The sequence below is a fragment of the Typopeltis vanoorti genome, chromosome 5 (assembly GCF_054136105.1).
Source record: "Typopeltis vanoorti isolate ZY-2024b chromosome 5, IOZ_Tvanoo_1.0, whole genome shotgun sequence".
Lineage (NCBI taxonomy): Eukaryota > Metazoa > Arthropoda > Arachnida > Uropygi > Thelyphonidae > Typopeltis > Typopeltis vanoorti.
The window spans coordinates 127,574,587-127,595,908 of record NC_143553.1 but is presented as its reverse complement, the minus strand read 5'-3'; the positions used below and the strand labels follow the sequence as shown (position 1 = coordinate 127,595,908).

General features: G+C 36.1%; 1 protein-coding gene across 1 annotated transcript in view; it reads left to right on the top strand.

The window, feature by feature from the left end:
• Window positions 1-21,322, top strand: part of htt (huntingtin) — a 1,164,033-nt gene that overhangs the window by 567,505 nt on the left and 575,206 nt on the right. Inside the window, exon 26 of the mRNA XM_090393484.1 lies at window positions 11,501-11,649. Coding sequence (XP_090249610.1) covers window positions 11,501-11,649 — 149 coding nt within the window. The remainder of the gene's footprint in view (window positions 1-11,500; window positions 11,650-21,322) is intronic.

Genomic DNA, 21,322 nt, shown 5'->3' with positions numbered 1-21,322 from the left:
TGGTGGAACCCAGAATATCAGGCAGCCAAAAAAAGATCAACACAGAGCATGGAGCATATTTCGTAGATACCCCACCACATCAAATTTAATAACTTTCAAGCGTGCTCGAGCCAAAGCACATTATGTTAGATGTCAGAGTCAAAAACAATCACGGATCCATGACTTATTTTTCACGGTATTAACAACACCACAATCACTTTTATCAACAAAGATGTTTTATTAATGCTTATATTTCGCTGATTTTCAACTCAGCATCATCAGAGCACAACACACTTGTAAACGCGACAGTGAGTGAGTGAAACAATATAATTGCAAAAGACAAAAGATCTAAAGTCCTATTTTTTGTAATAGAATTGGCACCCTCTAATGGGGAAAAAAAAAAGAAAAACACAGCAGTTATCCAGGAGTTTTTCTTAGGATAACCGTCTCCCAAATTTTTGGCAAATTAATGCAACCGTATTTGTTAAGGTTGGGAGAATTCTTCAAAGCCATTGCTGACTCAAAAAATAATCTTTCAGATCTATAACGACTCCTAAATAGCACATTCGTTTTCCTCCATCTAATCCTGTGTGAAGGAGTGTCCAGAGTGTGGTCTACCAGTCCCGACTTGCCATAATAATAGTAGCGAATGTATCTTTCATGTTCTTCCAGGCGGATGTTCACTGATCTTCCTGTTTGCCCATAATAGGCCAAGTCACAGTCACACGGAACCTCATACACTCCTGGATGTGCTAAAGGGCGAAGTTTATCCTTAGGCGAGCGGATCAGAGTTGCCAGCTTGACATGAGGTTTGAAAGTGGTGCGAAGGCCATGTTTCAACAATACTTTGGCTATCTTTTCCGATGTACCTCTGATATAGGGAATAGAAATGGTCATGTTGTATTCTTGTGTATTAGGGGAGGGCAGAGTAATGGGCCTATGTAGTATTTTATCTATTTTGTAGGGATTGTAGCCGTTGGCTAAGAACATATGGTGCAGGTATTGGAGTTCAGTGGTCAGAGCTGTATCATTAGAACAAATGGCTCTGGCTCTGTGTGTAAGTGTTTTTAAAATGCCATACTATTGGACTGGATGATGATGTGATTGTTTATGTAGGTATCTTCCTGTGTGTGTGTGTGTAGGCTTTCTGTAAATAGAAAAAGATAATGATCCATCTAAAAGGCAGGTGACTAATGTGTCAAGAAATGGTAAACAGTTATTTGATTCTTTTTTTTCCCATTAGAGGGCACCAAAAATAGGACTTTAGATCTTTTGTCTTTTGCAATTATATTGTTTCACTCACTCACTGTCGCGTATACAAGTGTGTTGTGCTCTGATGATGCTGAGTTGAAAATCAGCGAAATATAAGCGTTAATAAAACATCTTTGTTGATAAAAGTGTTTGTGGTGTTGTTAATACTGTGAAAAATAAGTCGTGAATAACCATCAACACCTAAGCTTATCTGTTAGAATCATGGATCCAATTTACTACATCAATTAATCAAATGATCAGTCCAAAAATTGTATGGGATAAAATCCTGAAAATGAAAGGCTGATATAGTACACACTGTTTGTCCACCTTAGACTATAATGGAAGTGTTCTTGCTGATCCCAAAGCTATTGTAGATACTATTTAACTTTTGCTAAAATCTCAGCAACAGCTTCATATTCTCTGGAATTTTTAATACTGAAGCAGCAAGAGAAACAAAGACTTAATTTTTCTACCAGCATTCTTCAGCCATATAATCAGCCATTTGTCAAGGAGGAACTAAAAAGAGCTCTCTTACAATCTCACCCTAGTGCAGTAGGAACTGATGATATCCATTATGAAATGATAAAACATTTGCCATCATCATCTATGGATCTTCTTGCAGAGGAAGAGTTTCCAAATTCTTGGTATAAGTCAATTGTCATCGCTATCCCCAAACCAGGAAAAGATCCAACACAAGCAAATAATTATCGACCCATTGCTGTGACCAGCTGTCTCTTTGTAAGATACTAGAGAAAATTGTTAATGCCAGACTTCTCTGGTATTTAGAAAGCAACAGTCTTTTCTCCAATACACAATGTAGTTTCTGTAAACATCAATCAACTTTAGACCATTTAGTTTGGTTAGAAACTTGTATAAGAGATGCATTTCTGAAGTGAGAACATCTTGTCTCAGTTTTTTTTGACATGGAAAAAGCTTATGACACAGCCTGGAGGTATGGCATATTAAAGGACCTCTATAACCTAGGTCTCAAAGGACACCTCCCTATATTTATTAAAAACTTTCTGTTCAGGCGAACTTTCCAAGTCAGAGTGGGAAGTACGCTATCTCGACCATATCATCAAAAACAAGGTGTTCCCCAAGGGTCTGTCTTAAGTGTAACCCTTTTTGCTATTAAAATTAACTCAATCATTGAACAGCTTCTTCCCACTGTAGACAATGCCCTATATGTTGGTGACTTCACAATTTACTGTCACTCATGTAACATGAGGGTTATTGAAAGACAACTTCAGCAAGCAATTGATCATGTCTCTCTGTGGGCTCTTAATAATGGATTTAGGTTTTTCAACAGAAAAAAGTGTCTGTGTGCACTTCTGTCGAAAACGCACTCATCACCCAGATCCTGAACTAAGAATGGGACGTACTGTTATTCCAGTAACTACAGAAACCAAGTTCTTGGGACTCATCTTTGACAGAAAACTCGCATTTCTAGCACACATCCGTCAACTAAGAGAAAAGGAAAATCTTTGTATTTTCCTCACAATTGGCAATATGTCCCCTAAATTTCAGATCCTTATCCACTATCACCCCAAGATGTCTTATTTCCTCCTCAGCCTCCAACCATATATATCCCCACCAAGCATAAATTCTACATCCCATCTTTGTTTCCTAAATGTTAAAACCTTACCTTTTGCAACATTGAACTGGCATCCCCATTCCTGTGCCCATTCACTCAATTTATTCAAGTCTTCTTGTAAGGCCATAGCATCTTGTCTACTCTTCATACTTCGTCTCAATTTTGCATCATCTACAAGTAACTGAATATCCCCATCCAAATCTTTGCCAATATCATTAACATACAGGTTAAACAGCAATAGCCCTAAAACAGACCCTCGAGGCACATGACTAGTGACTTTCCTCTTCTTAGATATTGCTCCCCCATATACAACTTGCTGATACCTATGAGATAGCCAGTCTCTGATCCAGTGCACTAATCTAATATCCAACCCCATCTTATCATGAAGTTAGCATGAGGTAATCTATCAAAAGCCTTTGCAAAATCCAAGTATACTACTGTGTATCCCTCTCCTCTGTCCAAGGAAGCCATCACCTTACTGTAATAAGTAAGTAGATTACTAAAACATGATCTCCCTTTAGCAAATCTATGCTGTCCATCAAAGATAATACCATTGTTTTCAACCCAATTCTGGATCCTAGTTCTCACCAGCTTCTCCAACAACTTAACCACAACAGCTGGCATATAGATAGGCACCTGTATGATGCTTCAGTTCTGTCACCTCCCTTATGAAGTGGCACAATCTTACCCTCCTCCTACTCCTTTGGAATTTGACCAAGTGCAAGACTCATATTAAACAAATATGTCACGACAGATGCCAACTCCCTGACACATTCCTTCAGAATACCTGGTGATATATTATCAAGTCCCACAGCCTTATTAACATCAAGTTTTCTCACTTCCCCATACACCTCTTGGTCACTTACAGTTAGTTTTTCCTCCTTATCATCGACTGCTCTCAATCTCTCCATGATGTTATATTCACAAGAATGAAAGACTTTTATGAACTGCTCATTAAGTATCTCCACTGTATCTTCTGCAGCAGTTGTCCTTATAACATTTTAAAAACTGTGTTTTTTTCTCTGTATTGCAAGCTTAATCTCTTTATTCATCCATTTCACACCTACTTTATTTAACCTTCTGACCCTTGGAATACATTTAGACATTGCTTCTACTAGATAGTTCTTGAATATCCCCAAAGCTGCATTGATCTCTTTTCCAGCTAACTCTTCATTCCATGCTACTCATGCAAGCCGTCTTCTGAGCTCCTCATAATCACTAGCCTTGTAGCTCCACATATACCCTTTTCTCACAGAGGTGCTCACACTGCTGGCAACCACCCAGGTAATCACTTTATGGTCACTTTCATCTGACATGTAATTATAAATGAGGTGTCAAATCATCCACCAATTGGTGGATGATTTGACACCTCATTTATAATTTCATCCTCTAATGAAATGATGAAATTCAAGACCTCAATTCTCATGTGTCCTCTGTTATATACTGTCTAAGGTAATTAATTGTCCCTCAAAAACTCAAGATTTTCTTTCAAAAACTCATTTTCTTTACTTCCAGTTGCTATTTCATCATCCCATTCTATATTGTCATAATTAAAATCACCCATAATGATCACCCTTTGTTATTTGCTTTGGCTTATTTGATTATACATTATCTTTAACAACATCCAAGTATTTCATTCCATTCACCTCTATCTCATCATACCCTTCCATCTTTATTCCTGTCAGGATGTCGTCCTCATCCAACCGTGTCTCACTTATTCCAACAATTTTGCTGTGAACAGATTCAATTTCTAGTATTTGCATACAAACACAGCAAGTTATTCCTGGATCTGTAGATAGTTCCACTGATACCACTTATTTGTTATGAGTTCTCCATATTTAACTTAAGCCATTACTTTTTCTCCTTATTTATCTTAGACCTTATTCGAATCCGTTTTCCCTTGATCCCAGGTCATCCCCTTCCCTTTTTGTCTACACATGCATTCACATCCTCTTTTCCACCAACATCTACCTTTCTCATGCTGTGTTCCTGTGTCCATCCTGAGCCTCCCCATTTTCCTGTCTGTCTTGCACACCTGCTCTCTAATTCTCTATACTCATCCCACTCACTTCTTTATTCATAACCATCTCTTCAGTCTCGCCTCTCTTACTCTCCCATTCTTCCACGTCACTTCCCACTTGATCAGAATCATTCTCTGCACTCACTTCTCTACCTTCCAGCAACAGTCTCTTCAAACGACTCACACCAAAACCACTCAAATGCAGTCCATTGCTCTTATCCAGTCCACTTTGTCCTAAAATTCATTCTGCACATTAACAAACTGTATTTCTTTCTCCTCACACATTTCTGCTAACACATCATTCATGATCCTTGCTCTTCGTCTTATCTCACCACTGTCATACCTGGGCAACATGCTTACTACCTTTCCTATCACAATATTCTCTTTTATCCGTCTCTACAACCTCCTGATATCCAATTCTGACATGTTCTTTGTTTGCGGTTAAGTCATTGGTACCTATTACAACTACCAACTCTTTTGCTCACTTACTTCTCGTATCTAATGCCTCAATCACTCCACTCATTCTACCTCTAGTAAAACATACTTTGTGCATTCTCTCATCTTGCACACTTTTAATAATTGAATCACCATACAATGCCACTCGCAGGTCTTTTGTTACCTCTTTTATACCAACATTATTTGTTTTCATAATTTTCACTCTTCCATGCATATCTCAAATTCTCTTAACTTCATTCTGCATCCATTTCATCTCTTACCTCATCTTAACTAATTCAGCTTTAGAATTTTGTGTCACATTTTTGCTGTCATTCATTCTTTCTAATTTTCAAACTTTTGAACTGTGTATCACACTTTTGTTCTCATTCATTCTGTCAATTTATTCTGACTACACGCTTGGTCTCATCGCAGTCAATCCCGCTTGCCACCTTATCTTTAACTGCGCTCTGTTTTTTTTAACCTCTGCAACATTCGCATCACTTTTGTCTTTCTTACCATCAATTGTTAAGTTTCTCAGATTGCTCATTCTCTTTTTCAAAACTTTTTTTAACATTTTTTCACTGTTCGTTTACACCATCCTTTTCCATCAAACAAGCACTCATTCTCCTCATGGCATTCTCGCTACTACTTGTTGACCTAAGAGGGTTCCTGTTTCAGATAAATTTTTTGAAATAATTAATAGTATATAAGTGTGTGCTCATGAGTAAGAGCACACACCCTCCTTCCATCTGCCTTATCCACAATTTATCTATATAATCAAACGTCAAATGAGTACATATTTCACCTCACATTTCATGAAATGTGAGGCGTGAAACTGAAATTGAATTCCTGCATGGTCAAAGCCACCGCCATCTTTCCTTCACCAGTTAATGTGCTAAGCTCTAATTTCAGTGAATTCGTAAATATACTTAACACATTTGCGGCCATGTTCCTCTGGCATAGTTTGTTGGCAAGCAATTTCACTTCTTCAAGGTCAGTACAAGTAATCTCGTTGCTGGCGGCAAGCGTCATATGAGTATATTCGTAATTGGCTTGTGAGGCTCATATACCAACTACGAGTATACTTGTAGTTGGAAGCGAACGTGTTAAACAAAAAATCCCCCACACTAATAACACTGCAAGTGCACAATCTTCACAGCAACTCTTAGTCATGAGCACATGCTTATATACTATTAATTATTTAAAAAAAATTTATCTGAAACAAGAACCCTCTTAGGTCAACAAAACAATAGTGTTTGCTTAAACACTGATTTATGTATCCAAAGAAATGAATACATAGATTTTAAAATTAAGAAAATTATGAATCATTTGTTTTCAAGGCAGTGTTTATTTTTCTTTATAAATTATTTTTGCATAGATGCTAGGAAACGAATTAATTTGTAAAATCAGGAACCACCTGTATCTCCAATTTTGGATATCAACCAGTACCACTTTTTTTCATGATAAAAAAAATAATTAAATAAATAAATAAAAATGTGTAACCTTTCCTTCTTCACAGTCTGCACGTTGAATCATTGCCCTCTTAATCCACTGCTATCATATTTTGCTAAGACTAACAATTTTCACTCTCGCTTCTTCCTTTCATAGCCTTTCTTATACTGATTTATCACTACTTAAATTGTTTGAACTTATATGAACTACCATATCTTTTCTTTCTTTTTTTTTTATTTTTAAATTTCAGTTGCAGTCATTATATTTTTGGTTTTCTCTTCTAGAAAAATTAGCCATAATGCTTTCATCAATGACATGTTTTAAAGTGAATCACCTTAGAAGAAGTAAATCCATTCTACCATATAACATACTTCTTTTTATATTTTAATTGTATTTACTGATTATTATTACTGAATAATATCTCACTTGCATCAATGCTTGGGATTATGTTTTTTTAAGTAATGCAGTAACTTTGTGTCATAATTTATATATTTCAGAAACTTAATCCCAAGCATTGATGCAAGTATGCTGATCCAAATATGCTGATATTTGGTCTTTCTATGCTAAATACTTTAAACAATTGCTTATCTCTAAAACCTATTCAATTTATGCTTATGTATACTACTTTTTTATAATTATTATACCAAATATGAAAGTTCATTTTATGTGTGTGTGCATACACACATTAAGAGAGTTTGTGCCAAAACAGTAGAGAAGTAAATAAATGAAGCTGGATAAAAATTATGATTGGGACATCAAATTGGGTGTTAAGCTATGAAGAGATGGTAACTAGTTGCTACATGAATCCTGAGAGATTTAGAAAAATAATTGGAGAATATAGTTAGCCACTCTGATGGACATTGTCTATGCAGTTATGTGTAATAAATGCAGCAGAAACAGCGTTCATGTGTGATAAGCACTGGGAGAGAAACTCAGTAAGAGATGGACCATTGATAAACTCATTTGTATTCTTCTGTAAACAGGAAAGAATTTTCAGGAAGTTCTTAAAGAGGAGCATCACGATATGATAAGAGTATTCTAAGACACCAGTCTTTACTTGTTGAGCATAAATCTTCCACTTTTAATTGGAGAAAAGAATGTCACCTTTCTACTACTCATTAAAAATTACCTATGTAGATAGTGGAATCAAGGTGAATGGGGTAACTAGTGGAATGCCTCAAGGCTCTGTTCTGTGACCACTACTCTTTAATTTGTACATTAATGATATAGCAGAATATTTCAATTCAGTTGTTTGCCAATTTTTCCAATACATGTGAAATAGGGGGAAGACAAGGGACTTGTCTTCACCCTTGGAACTTGTCTAAGAGTGTGGTTAGTAAAGGTGTACAGACTAGGTTCTTTACTCAAAGAGTGGTTAATGAGTGGAATGGATTATCAGAGGTGGTAGTGAACTCCCCAATGGTGAATAGGTGTAAGGTGATGTATGATAGGCATTGTGTTAATGGATAGAGTGGGTCTCTTGCAATGAGTCTTTGACTCCATGGAGTACTCATATAAATAATAATAATTTATTGTTTATGAGTAATGATCATGTGTTTTGCCATATTTTCACATTGTAACATATACCAAAATTATCTGGTACTGAAGGGTGTGCTCATTCTTTCCCAGTTGATCATTATTTAAATCCATAATAGTGTTTCATAGAGTAAACAACACCAAGAAGGAAAAAATAAATCAAATATTGAACTTACTAATATTTTACTGGTTTTCTATCTTCAGAGTACAGATTTTAACTGTGACAAGCACAAAGGCACTATACTAAAACATTGGAAACATTTCAATTTGTAACTGACACAGAACTAATGCCTGAAGCACCCTCTATAGGTTGGTCAACCATACATCAGTTTAAAACTGATGTCTCCCTCCATTTAATCCTATGTGAATGAGTATCACGAGCACTGTCTACTAGTCCTGGGATGACTTGCCATGAAGATGATCATATATGTAATTTTTGTGTTCCTTAATGTGGATGTTAATTGATCTACCTGTCTGTCCAAAGTAGGCCAAACTGCAGGCACAAGGAGCTTTATACACTTCAGGATGTGCAAAAGGATGAAGTTGATCTTTAGGAGAGTGGATGAAGGTAACTAGCTGCATGAGTGCTTTAAAAGTGGCATAGAGATCATATTTGCAGAGAATTTTAGCTGTCTTTTCTGATGTGCCCTTCATGTATTTTGGAATAGTTTTGTTGTTTATGTTGTGTGGGGTCCTCCCACCTTTCCTCAACAATCCGCTAGGACTGGTTGAGCCTTCCTAGTAAGGGATTAACTATGTATTTTTGACTGTAGATCGTATGTGTTCACAGGCTGGTTTGCATGTTCTGAGGGACGGAAAACCAGAGTTTCTGGGTGAAAAAAACTCTCTACATCTGTATGAGACCAGCTAACTCACCTTTCATTGAAAGAGATCAGATAAAGGTTCCTCACATCATGGATGGGAATCGAACCCAGGTCTTTCTGACCAAAGATCTATACCAACTGAGCTATGGAGGCTCTCTAGTTTTGTTTTAATCCATTGGGATGGTGTGGGGATGCATGTAGTATTTTATCTGTTTTACATGAGCTGTAGTTATTGGCTAAAAAATGTTGTGAAAGGCCTTGAGCTCAGATTTAAGGCTGTGTTATTTGATCAAATAGCTCTGGCTTGGTGAGTAAGTGTTTTTGACGATGCTATACTCCTGGGATTGGTGGTGGTGTGTGATTGCATATGCAAGTACCTTCCTGTATGTATAGGTTTTCTGTAAATGCAAAAGGGTAATGAGCCATTAGAAATTATTGTCACTAGTGTATCTAGAAAGGGGAGGCAATTATTGCTTTTTTTTTCTATGGTGAAGTTTATTTTAGGATGCTGGCTGTTGAGATGTGCTATAAGAAACACAAGGGATAAGTAATACTGTTTATTTAAGGCTATATTTCATTCAGGCTACATCAGTGGCCTGAATATTACAAGCCACATCAGTGGCATCAAAATCACAATTACAAAATAGAACACAAACAATGGATGATTTGAAAAAGTAAGAGCCGTGATGTTATACATGAAACAGTACATTGGTATAACCGAGGAAATATTATAATATTAATAATTCATTTGCTCTTAAAAAATTATTGATGGGTGATTAAAATAAGACTTTCCCATATCTTAGAGAGAGGCAGTCATTCCAATTTAAGTTCAGATGGTGAAGTAAAGCCTTGGCATTTTTCTTTGAACAAATGTTCAAATTTATACCAACACTGATGAATTAAGCAGTTTTCAGACCATAGAATGTTGTAATTATATCTATTCCATGCTGCCAAGTCCATATTTTTCAGATTTACTGTTTTTCTAATGTAAGACTGGTGTCCTTGCATTCTCTTTTCCACAGTGTCCAGTTTGTCCAAATAAGATGATGACAGTCACAAGGAACTTGGTAGACACCAGGGAGAGCTAGAGGAGACTGTTTATCTTTGAAGATGGAAACCATGCTGATAATTTGTTGATAGGAAGAAAAGTAGCTACTAAATTGTATTTCTTAAGAATTCTAGAAATGTGTCTGTGCCATGAGGACAAATAGTAACCACATCATCAACATAGTGCAGCCAGACCATTGGTTTGAGTGTAGCTGTTTTGAGTGTTTGGTTTTCAAAATGTTCCATGTAGAAGTTGACTAGTGAGGGAGGAAGCCATAGCAGTTCCATCCAGTTGTTTATATGTTTTTCCTTTCCATAAGAAGTAACTGGAATAAATGGTAAATTTGAATAATTCAGTTATATCAGAATGGAAATATAGTTTAATAAGGCTGAGGGTCTCTGCCCAAGGTACATTAGTGAACAGCAAAGTAATGTCAAGGCTGACCACATTGTCAGAATCTGTCAAGGTTAAATTTTTATAAAAGAGAAACAGTTGCCTCTGAAGGAGAGAAAGTAATTTGGATAAATTTTAGTCATTTTGTAGGTGGGTTGTCTATGCTTTCGACTATTGGACAAAGGGAGTTATTAGATTTGAGCCCATATATCCTTAGTGGTTTGACATGAAAAGGTTAAAGTTTTTGGTAATATCTTTGGATCAAGATGTCACATTTTTTTAAATCTTTTATTTACTCTTTTTTTTTTTTTAATTTGAAATTTGGTAGAATCTATAATCTGATAAGCAGAGGAGCCTGAAGTTCATTCATATTTCCTTTTTCAACTTTGGTTACAACAATTTTTTTGTTCTGGTATATCTTTTTAAGCACTGATATTTCTTTAAGTAGAATGTTATTGGCTGCTGTAGGTGAGAGATCATATATAAAAATACCATGCTAGTCATTATTTTCAAAACTGGTATGGGTCAATTATTTCAGTACGTATTATTTAAAATTATTTATGAATGCACTCAGTTAATTGATGATGGCAGAATTGATTTTATCTCATTTTATTATGCAGTTCATTGCAATTACTTAAACAGAAATTTATTAGTTCTGTTTAATTTATATTTTTATTTTGTAAGTTTGCATTTTTTGATGTGAAACTCAGCTCTGTATATAAATAAAATATTTAAATATTTTCCTGGATGGGTTATATTTCTTTCTGGTGGGTTATGATACTCTTTGATGACTTCAGATTAGATACCACTACCATGGAATATTATATATAATAATTTGCCATATTTTCTTATTTAACTTTATTGTTTTAATGATAATTTCAGAAATGTGTATACTATATATAACATTCATATATATATATATATATGTGTGTGTGTGTGTATAATTTTTTTTTTTTTTTTTATAATAGGAATGGGGATCTTCTTGTTCCTCATATCTTCTACTTTTTAGTACTTTTATCCTATGAACGATATCATTCTAAGGCAATCATCTCTGTACCTAAAATTATTCAGTTGTGTGATGGACTAATGGCTAGTGGACAGCCAGCAGACAAATATGGTAAGTCTTTAATTTAAAGAATGTGTATCTACACAAGGTTCGCTTAGCTTCGATTGCTCTCCCTCTCTCTGTCACACATCACACACAAAATCTGGATAGATTCTTTGCATAATTCATCATTTATCCCTGTTCACATTCCTACTAAACTTTCACAAGTGATCTTTATTCCTTTCTCTTTCCAACACATGTTTAAAAATCTCTTCAACTTACATTTGTATATCATGTCCTCTCTTTTTCATGAGTTTACCAAATTTATAATTGTTATAATATATTAATTTTTAATCTGTACCCATTGTCAGCATTACATAGTATTGATGTCTTTTGATTAGCTACCTCTAAAATTTCTCCACTGTCTTTTTCATCATTCTGAAATCAAAATTTGTGCACAGTAATTCATATGTTATTGTGTTTAGAATTTATACAGAAAAACAGTATCATTATCCCTTCTTGTTGATTTCCTTTTCAATGTGTAAAATCCCTTCTTTTTCTGTCATCTCATAATCATCATGATCCTTGTGCATCCAGGACTATCTTATCCTGTTTAATCAGTATCTTTGATCAAGAGCAATTAGATCAAAGATTCTGCCATGCCAATTCCCTTACATATTTGGTTAATACAAATACATATTCCATGCATCTAGATTTTAAAACAGCATTGTTATCACCTTAGGTTTGTCTCTTATTTGGTTTGCTCTATAGTTGTGATTCTCAGCAGGATGCCTCTGCCCCCTAGATGCAATTAATAAATATCTGGATGGAGAAATTGGTTTCTTACACTGCTTAGAGGCCATTCAAATAAATAAAAATTGTCTGTTTCTTTCTTTCTTCTGATTTTTTTTTGTCATTTTTTTTATACAGTTCATGTTTATATATAGTTCATAGTTTCATCTATACATGAATCAGTACTTAAAATAAAAAGAATTTATATCCTTATGCATAAAGTTTCTTTTAGCAATATTTCAGAAATATATTATTATTATTATACGGGCACCTCAATGGATTCCAAAGACTCATTGCCGGCGACCTAATCTATCCTTGAACCCATTAACAGACAAAGAACTTACAACTAACTCTGGAAACTCATTCCACTCATTCACAACTCTCCAAGCAAAAAATCTAGTCCTCGCATATCTACTACCCACACCTTTATTCAACTTCCAGGGATGTCCCCTTGTTCTGGTTCCTCTAGCCAAGGACTGAAACGTTTCCCCTGCATCAATCATATAAAACCCTCTAAGCAACTTAAATGTTTCTATCATATTCCCTCTTTTTTTTCTCCTATCAACCAACTGCAATCCACACACTCTCAATCTATCCTCGTTGGGAATATTCCACAGGTCACTCACCATCTTGGTCATTTGCCTCTGAATCCTCTCCACTGCTTTCTCATCCTCAAGAAACCCAGGGGATCAAACTTGAGCATAGTAATCTAGATGTGGACATATCAAGTCCCTCTAAAGAGAAATAATAACTTCCTTATCTCTACATGTTAATGTGTTCTTCAATATTATAAATCTTGTAAATATTAATTCTATTAATTCTAAATATTATAAAGTATAATATTTTTGCTCTTTTTTTTTCTTTTTCCATTTTTGGTAATTATGGTATCATGATATATTAAACCTGTAATATCCATAAATAAGTTGTGAAAATGGGCATTAGAAAGTAATATTTGTTGTGAGGGGGAAGTTTTGAATCCAATGGAGTAGAGAATCTGTGCCTCTTTAGCATCATATTATAATACTGAAGTTTTTTTGTCCTTTTTTTTCTTGCATAAGGAAAATTTTCCATAGAATATAGTTTAGCCCTTGTGACAGTTTCTTTATCTGCTATCTGATTTTTCTCTTTTGAATTGTACTTGTTCTTCTTTTTGTTCATGTTTTTAAATTTCTTATACATCATTTCATCGCTTTTTTCCATGCATTCTCCTCACATTTTCTTTTTTATGCATTGTTTTCATCCTCACCAACATATATCATACTAACTTTAAGAATTGTAATGATTGTGTTACAATGACTGTGTAGTCATTGTAAGAAAACGTGAAAAATACTGGTCAACAAATTAAAACTTTTTTTTATATAACTGAAATTAATTTATCATTTTAATAAATTACATGCTGAATCCACATCTAAATTCTTTTCAACTAATTACCTCTTTGATTTGTTGGTTTTTATATAGACCGTGGTACTGGTCATCATATACATTGGTCAAGCCCTAGTTTTAGATTTACTTGTCAGGCACCTTCCCAGTTTTCAATTTTGATATTTTATGACTCCATAATGTCAGGATCCCAATATGAGGCACAAGATTAGACTCCTGACATTTTCTCAGCCTTTCAGTCCATGTTTAATCTTACATACTATCCTAAATCCATATCCTTCATCCTTCAGACTACTGTTAACTAGTACTCTGAACTCAAATCCCTTACAGACATCCCATTGCTCTTTATGAAATTTCTCAAGTTTATTTGTCTGTGTGGAACGAAAAACCTAAGTGATGTGTGAGAAAAATACTCTGCCACCTCTGTATTCATTGAAAATAATCAAATCAGTCTTTTTTTTTTTGTCCTTGTCAAAAGAACATTTTGATAGTACAGTTGGAAAGATGCCATGACATGAACTTAGAACTTTTCTAACTCTCAAGCATGTATCAGTAATTTGAAAAAGAATAGATGCATGATTTGAACATGTTTAAATCTGTCTTACATCAATGAATGCTTTAATCCAAACTCCATCTATTAGAATTCTCTCTCTGTCATGTCCTTGAATCACTAATTTCTTTCATTTAAGTTGTGTAGTCACAACTTTCCAAGTTGTGACTGGAAACTGAAAACAATTCTTGGAAAGAGCTCTGGAAAGATAAGTGCTATTTTGAGTAATAATTGGCAATATTTCATGAATTTTAATGTTGTACTATTTTTGATAACGAAGTGTGTCGTCATGATTTATTACTTGAAATTCCTTCTTGAATTTTCAGTATTTTTGGATACACTCCACAATTTAAGAGATGTGTTTGTAGTGAGAGGAAGAATGAATGAGAGACAAGACAAAGTATGGATTTGTAGGAAGTACTAGATATTATTAGACCACGAGGCAATGAATGTGAAACAGACTGAAAAGATAGAAAATAGTGTAAATGAAAGAAATGGAAATAAAATGAAAGCTAGCGAAACTGAGGGATTGAAAAAATGCAAGAATGTAGAAGCAAAAGACAGTGATAAGAGAGTTGGAAGTGAAAACAGTAGTAGTGAGAGAGATGAAGAGAGAGAGAGAGAGAGATGGATGAATGAGGAGCTTAAGCATGAAAAAAGGTACTTTGCAGGCAGTACAAGTTAAGTATTTTTGGATACACTCCACAATTTAAGAGATGTGTTTGTGGTGAGAGGAAGAATGAATGAGAGACAAGACAAAGTATGGATTTGTAGGAAGTACAATATATTATTAGACCACGAGGCAATGAATGTGAAACAGACTGAAAAGATAGAAAATAGTGTAAATGAAAGAAATGGAAATAAAATGAAAGCTAGCGAAACTGAGGGATTGAAAGAATGCAAGAATGTAGAAGCGAAAGACGGTGATAAGAGAGCGAAAGAAAGTATGAATGAGGAAACAGAAGTAAGGTGTGGCAGAACGAAACGTAGTGACAATTTCACTCTCTTTCACACTGCAGGTGTGAAAGAGAGTGAAATTGTTGGAATGCAAGATTTTATGAACCAGTTATTGAAAATGAAAAATGGGAATGTGCAGAGTGATGTTAGACATTTAGTGGAAACTAATGAAAATGTGCAAGAGAATAGAATGAAAGAAAAATGAGTAAAAGAGGTGACAAGTGATTCCAGGAAAGCAGTATATGGAGATTCCATACTTAGAGGATTAGTTAATGAGAGAGTCCATAAGGTCTGCTATCCAGGAGGAAAAACGAGTAGGATAATTTAGGCGTTGGACATGAGGAAGAAATGAGAAAGCGAGTTAGTGGCAATTGCGGGGACAAATTATATCTAAGTGGACATAAGGAGCATGTGAGGGCAAATATCAGTAGATCATTGAGAAGAGTGAAAGATAACAGTGTAGTGCAAAAGGTTGTCAGTGTGTTTCGAAGGTATGACAATGATGAGTTGCAACAGGGAGCCAAAATCATGAATGGTATGCTAGCAGAGCTGTGTGAGGAGAAGGGAGTACAATTTGTGGATGTATGGCATATGTTTGAGGAAAGAATGAAATCATACAGATGTGATGTGCTGCATTTGAATGGCTTTGGAGTGAGTGCATTGGAGAAAGTGTTGCTGCATGGAAGTATACTGTGTAGAAGTACAATATATGATACATGCAATAGATCAGAACAAGAGATGAAGTGAAAAATCAGGAGAGTGGTATTGAAGAGACAGAAGTGCTTGGCAGTGAAAACAGTAGTAGTGGGAGAGATGAAGAGAGAGAGAGAGAGAGATGGATGAATGAGGAGCTTAAGCATGAAAGAAGGTACTTTGCAGGCAGTACAAGTTAAATAATGGTAATAATCGGTTACATGAAGAGTATAAAGAACAAGCCAGGAGACTGACTCAGTTAGTAAGGAAAACAAAAGTGCTGTATGAGCTGAAATTGGCAAATCAGGTGAAGAAAAACCCCAGAATGTTTTTCTAGATATGTGGCAAGTAGAAGGAAGAATGAACATGGTAAGATGATGTTGATGGATGAAAGGATAGAATGGTAACTGCTGGAAGACATTGTTGAGGTATTCAGTGATCAGTTTATAAGGGTGTTTCATCCTGATCAGGGTGGAATCATGAGGAACTTAAGTGTAGATGACGTAGGAGAGAATGGCTTAATTGTCAGTGAACAGGAGATATTTGAGGAAATAAATAACCTTGATGTCAATAAGGCGATAGGATTTGATGACATATCACTGTTCATCTTAATCCTTTCTTTTAAGCTTGCACGGTGATCCGAATGCATTTTTGGAAATTATGGAGACAACTACCGTGTTTGAATAAAAACTTTAGTTTAATATTACTAAAATTTTACAATTCGATGTTTTGACCTTTATGTCAAGGTCATCTTCTGGAGCGTACAAATATACACAAGAAACAAACTATACTACAATCATAGTGGTTCGTTAAAGACACTGACTAACCGCTACCACAATTGTTGGCCTGACCTCTGGTGAAAAAAAAAAAAAAAAAAAAAAAAAATTATACATCAACGCTAGAGTCCTATTATTTGTGTTGTCTACTATATACATATATTAACATCATTCCAGCCAGTTGGAGTGGAATGGTTTCTAATACTAGCGGATTGGCTAGAGTCCTGACTTATGTTGAATCTTTCATATTAGGTTGGCTGAATGTGTGCCATCCAGATCCTTGGAATTTTCATACCATCTTTATTGTTGATATTTGGGTGGTTTATCAGGATTTCGCAGGATTCTTTAAATTTTCTTTCGTACCATGTTTTTGTGCGGTGTAAGGAGCAGGTGCTTTTCCAGTTGATTTGGTGTAAGGTGTTAAGTGCATGGTCTGAGAGGCCTGCTTCACCATCATGGTTATATTTAATGTGTCTAATGTGTTCTTTCTTATAGGGATTGTCCGTCCTGTTTCACCAATGTACGGTAAGTTACAGGTGCAGCGGATGCAATAGACTCCAGGATGTGCTAATGGGAGGAGAGGATCCTTAGAGGAGCTGAATATGGTTTTAAGTTTAGTGGGTGGTTTAAAGATGGCATTGAGGTTATAATGTTGTAGGATTCTGTTGATTTTTTCTGATAACCCTTTAATGTATGGGATGGCTATGGTTTTACTGTAATCTAGATTCGTTTTTGTTGTGGTTTTATAGAGTATTTTATTGACAGTATTTTTGTTATAGCCATTGTTTATGAATGTGTCACTAATGATTTTTAGTTCTTGTTTCAGTGCTTGCTGGTTAGAGCAAATAGTTGTGGCTCTGTTTTTAAGGGTGTTTATGACTCCATATTTTTGTGCTGGGTGGTGGTATGAATTCGCATGTATGTACTGGCCCGTGTGTGTCAGTTTTCGGTAGACCGTGAAGGATAGACTGCCTGAAGGAAGACGTGTAACTAGTGTGTCTAGGAACGAGAGCGAATTTTGGTTTTCGATTTCAATGGTAAATTGTATGCGTTCGTGTTGTTTGTTTAGGTGGCTGAGGAATGTGTTTAGCGTTGTCGCCCGTGCGGCCAGATCGCAAACACGTCGTCAACGTATCTGAGCCAGATTGTCGGTCGAAGCGTGGCAGAATCAAGAGCCCTTTGCTCAAAGGTTTCCATGTAGAAGTTCGCGATTGGGGGGGGGGATAATGGTGAGCCCATGGCTGTACCTTCCTTTTGTAGGTAGAATTTGTTTTGCCACACGAAGTAACCGGACTTTAGTACGTGGGCAAAGAGGGCCGTAATGTCGGGCGGAAATTTGTTCTGTAGTAGGAGAATTGTGTCATTGATGGGGACATTAGTGAAAAGGGCAGAAACTTCAAAACTGACTAATAAGTAGTCTTTGCTGAGTGTTATGTTTTTGATTTTGTTTATAAAGTGTTGTGTGTTTTTTATGTAGGAGGGGGAATGACCTACCAACTCCTTGAGTGTTGCCACTAATTTCTTAGCAAAGTTGTAATTGGGACTGTCTATTCCTTCCATGATTGGTAGAAGGGGCACATTTTGTTTGTGTATTTTCGGTACCCCATATATTCCGGGGGGGGCAGGCGCAGTGGGATTTGAGTTTTTTAACTGTGTCTGGTGGCCAAGAAGTGACGGACTTTAGTAGTTTTTATGTTTTGTCCTTTATCCTTTTTGTTGGGTTATAATTTACCATTTTATATGTGTTGTTATTGGCTACTAGTTGGTTCATTTGCAGTATGTATGTTGACCTGTCAAGGACAACAGTGGCACTGCCTTTATCAGCTTTTGTTATTATTATGTTTTGTTTGGCTTTTAATGATTTAATTGCTGCTAATTCTGTTTTAGTCAGGTTGTTCTGTATGGTTTTCTTGGTATTTAGGACATTACTGGTTTCTAGTCGTATTTTGTCTGCTATGTTGTTAGGCAGGGATCTGATGCCTCTTTCAGTGTGGTAGATAAAATCCAATTTGTTTACCTTTTTAGGCGCTATTGCGTAGTTCAGTCCTTTATTCAGCAGCGTGAGTTCGCCGTTGTTCAGGGTGTGGCTTGATAGGTTAATCACATGGTCCTTGCTAGCAGAGCTGTGTGGTTGGTTGCTCCTTGTCTCCCTTGTTTGTTGTTCATTGTTGTTTCTCGGGGAGGAAGTCCTCTGATTGGCCGCCATATTTTGCCGTTGTTTCAACCTGTGGAATTTTTTCTTGAGTTTTTCTTTATTCAAGTTCCTAGACACACTAGTTACACGTCTTCCTTCAAGTCTATCCTTCACGGTCTACCGAAAACCGACACACACAGGCCAATACATACATGCGAATTCATACCACCACCCAGCACAAAAATATGGAGTCATAAACACCCTTAAAAACAGAGCCACAACTATTTGCTCTAACCAGCAAGCACTGAAACAAGAACTAAAAATCATTAGTGACACATTCATAAACAATGGCTATAACAAAAATACTGTCAATAAAATACTCTATAAAACCACAACAAAAACGAATCTAGATTACAGTAAAACCGTAGCCATCCCATACATTAAAGGGTTATCAGAAAAAATCAACAGAATCCTACAACATTATAACCTCAATGCCACCTTTAAACCACCCACTAAACTTAAAACCATATTCAGCTCCTCTAAGGATCCTCTCCTCCCATCAGCACATCCTGGAGTCTATTGCATCCGCTGCACCTGTAACTTACCGTACATTGGTGAAACAGGATGGACAATCCCTATACGCAAGAAAGAACACATTAGACACAATAAATATAACCATGATGGTGAAGCAGGCCTCTCAGACCATGCACTTAACACCTTACACCAAATCAACTGGAAAAGCACCTGCTCCTTACACCACACAAAAACATGGTACGAAAGAAAATTTAAAGAATTTTCTTTCGTACCACCCAAATATCAACAATAAAGATGGTATGAAAATTCCAAGGATCTGGATGGCACACATTCAGCCAACCTAATATGAAAGATTCAACGTAAGTCAGGACTCTAGCCAATCCGCTAGTATTAGAAACCATTCCACTCCAACTGGCTGGAATGATGTTAATATATGTATATAGTAGACAACACAAATAATAGGACTCTAGTGTTGATGTATAATTTTTTTTTTTTTTTTCCAGCAGAGGTCAGGCCAACAATTGTGATAGCGGTTAGTCAGTGTCTTTAATGAACCACTATGATTGTAGTATAGCTTGTTTCTTGTGTATATTTGTACGCTCCAGAAAATGACCTTGACATAAAGGTCGAAACGTCGAATTGTAAAATTTTAGTAATATTAAGCTAAAGTTTTTATTCAAACATGGTAGTTGTCTCCATAATTTCCAAAAATGCACTGTTCATCTTAAGTGAATGTTCCAGAATATTGGCAGTAGCATTGGCATGATAAGAGTTTTACTACAGCACAGGTTCCAAGGGAGTGGAAGGAGGGTAAAATTGTTCCACTACATAAAATTGGTGATAAGGCTTCAAGTTATAGGCCAATCCTTATATCTGAAGTTTTGGTGAAGGTGCTAGAGAGAGAGATTGGTGAGAAGTAGGATACAGAAATGGGTTGATAAGCAGTATTCTCTGTGGTTATCAGCATGGGTTTGTTAAAGGGAGATTATGTTTTACTAACTTACTTATGTTCTATAACAAGGTGACAAATACCTTGGACTAGGGGAGATGCATATATAATAGTTTAGGATTTTGCAAAGGCTTTTGATAGACTGCCACACGACAAGCTGTTAAATTGATACAGATGGGATTGGATAACAGACTTCTGAGTTGGATCAGTGACTGGCAGTCAGATGGGTATCAAAAAGTTGTATATGGTGGTGCAGTATCCTGAAAAAGGAATGTCACTGGTGGTGTACTGCAGGGGTCAGTTTTGGAACCATTGTTGTTCAATTTGTATATTAATGATATTGGGATTAGTTTAACAAGATTAACACCATGGAGACCAGTATGCAGGCACTGCATAGGAAATGTGCAGGATCCTTGGTGTCAAAAATATGCCTCACAGAACCTTTCATATCCACTTCACAAACATCTGTGACCTCACTCCAAACTTAATAGTGTCCACTACATCTTCAGTCTACCAAACCCTACCTAATTTTTTTGGCAGAAACTCAAGTCTCACCTCCCCCAGCACTGTTCATCTCAACCTTCCAAACTACACACTCTTTAACACCTTTTCACACAAGGGTGATATCTGTGTATACATCCTCTCTGAAATACCTTGCCAGAGAGAGAGACTCAACATAGAACCACCCAATTTGACCTTTGGTTGAAAATAACCCTTTCCCACTGAGTCAAATTTATTTGCTGTCTCTATCGCTCCCCTAATGCCATCAACCACTCTGAGCTCTTTAATTTTCTCCAGTCCAACTTTCCCAACACAAAATCATCTTCCTAGGAGATTTTGATGTCCACAACACCAACTGCCTTTCATCTTTCAGTTGCACACATCTTGAAGGCAGAGGTGCTGGAACATTTGCTGTTACCAATGGCCTTACACAACTTGTTCACATTCCAACCAGAATACCAGATAATCCGAACCACTCC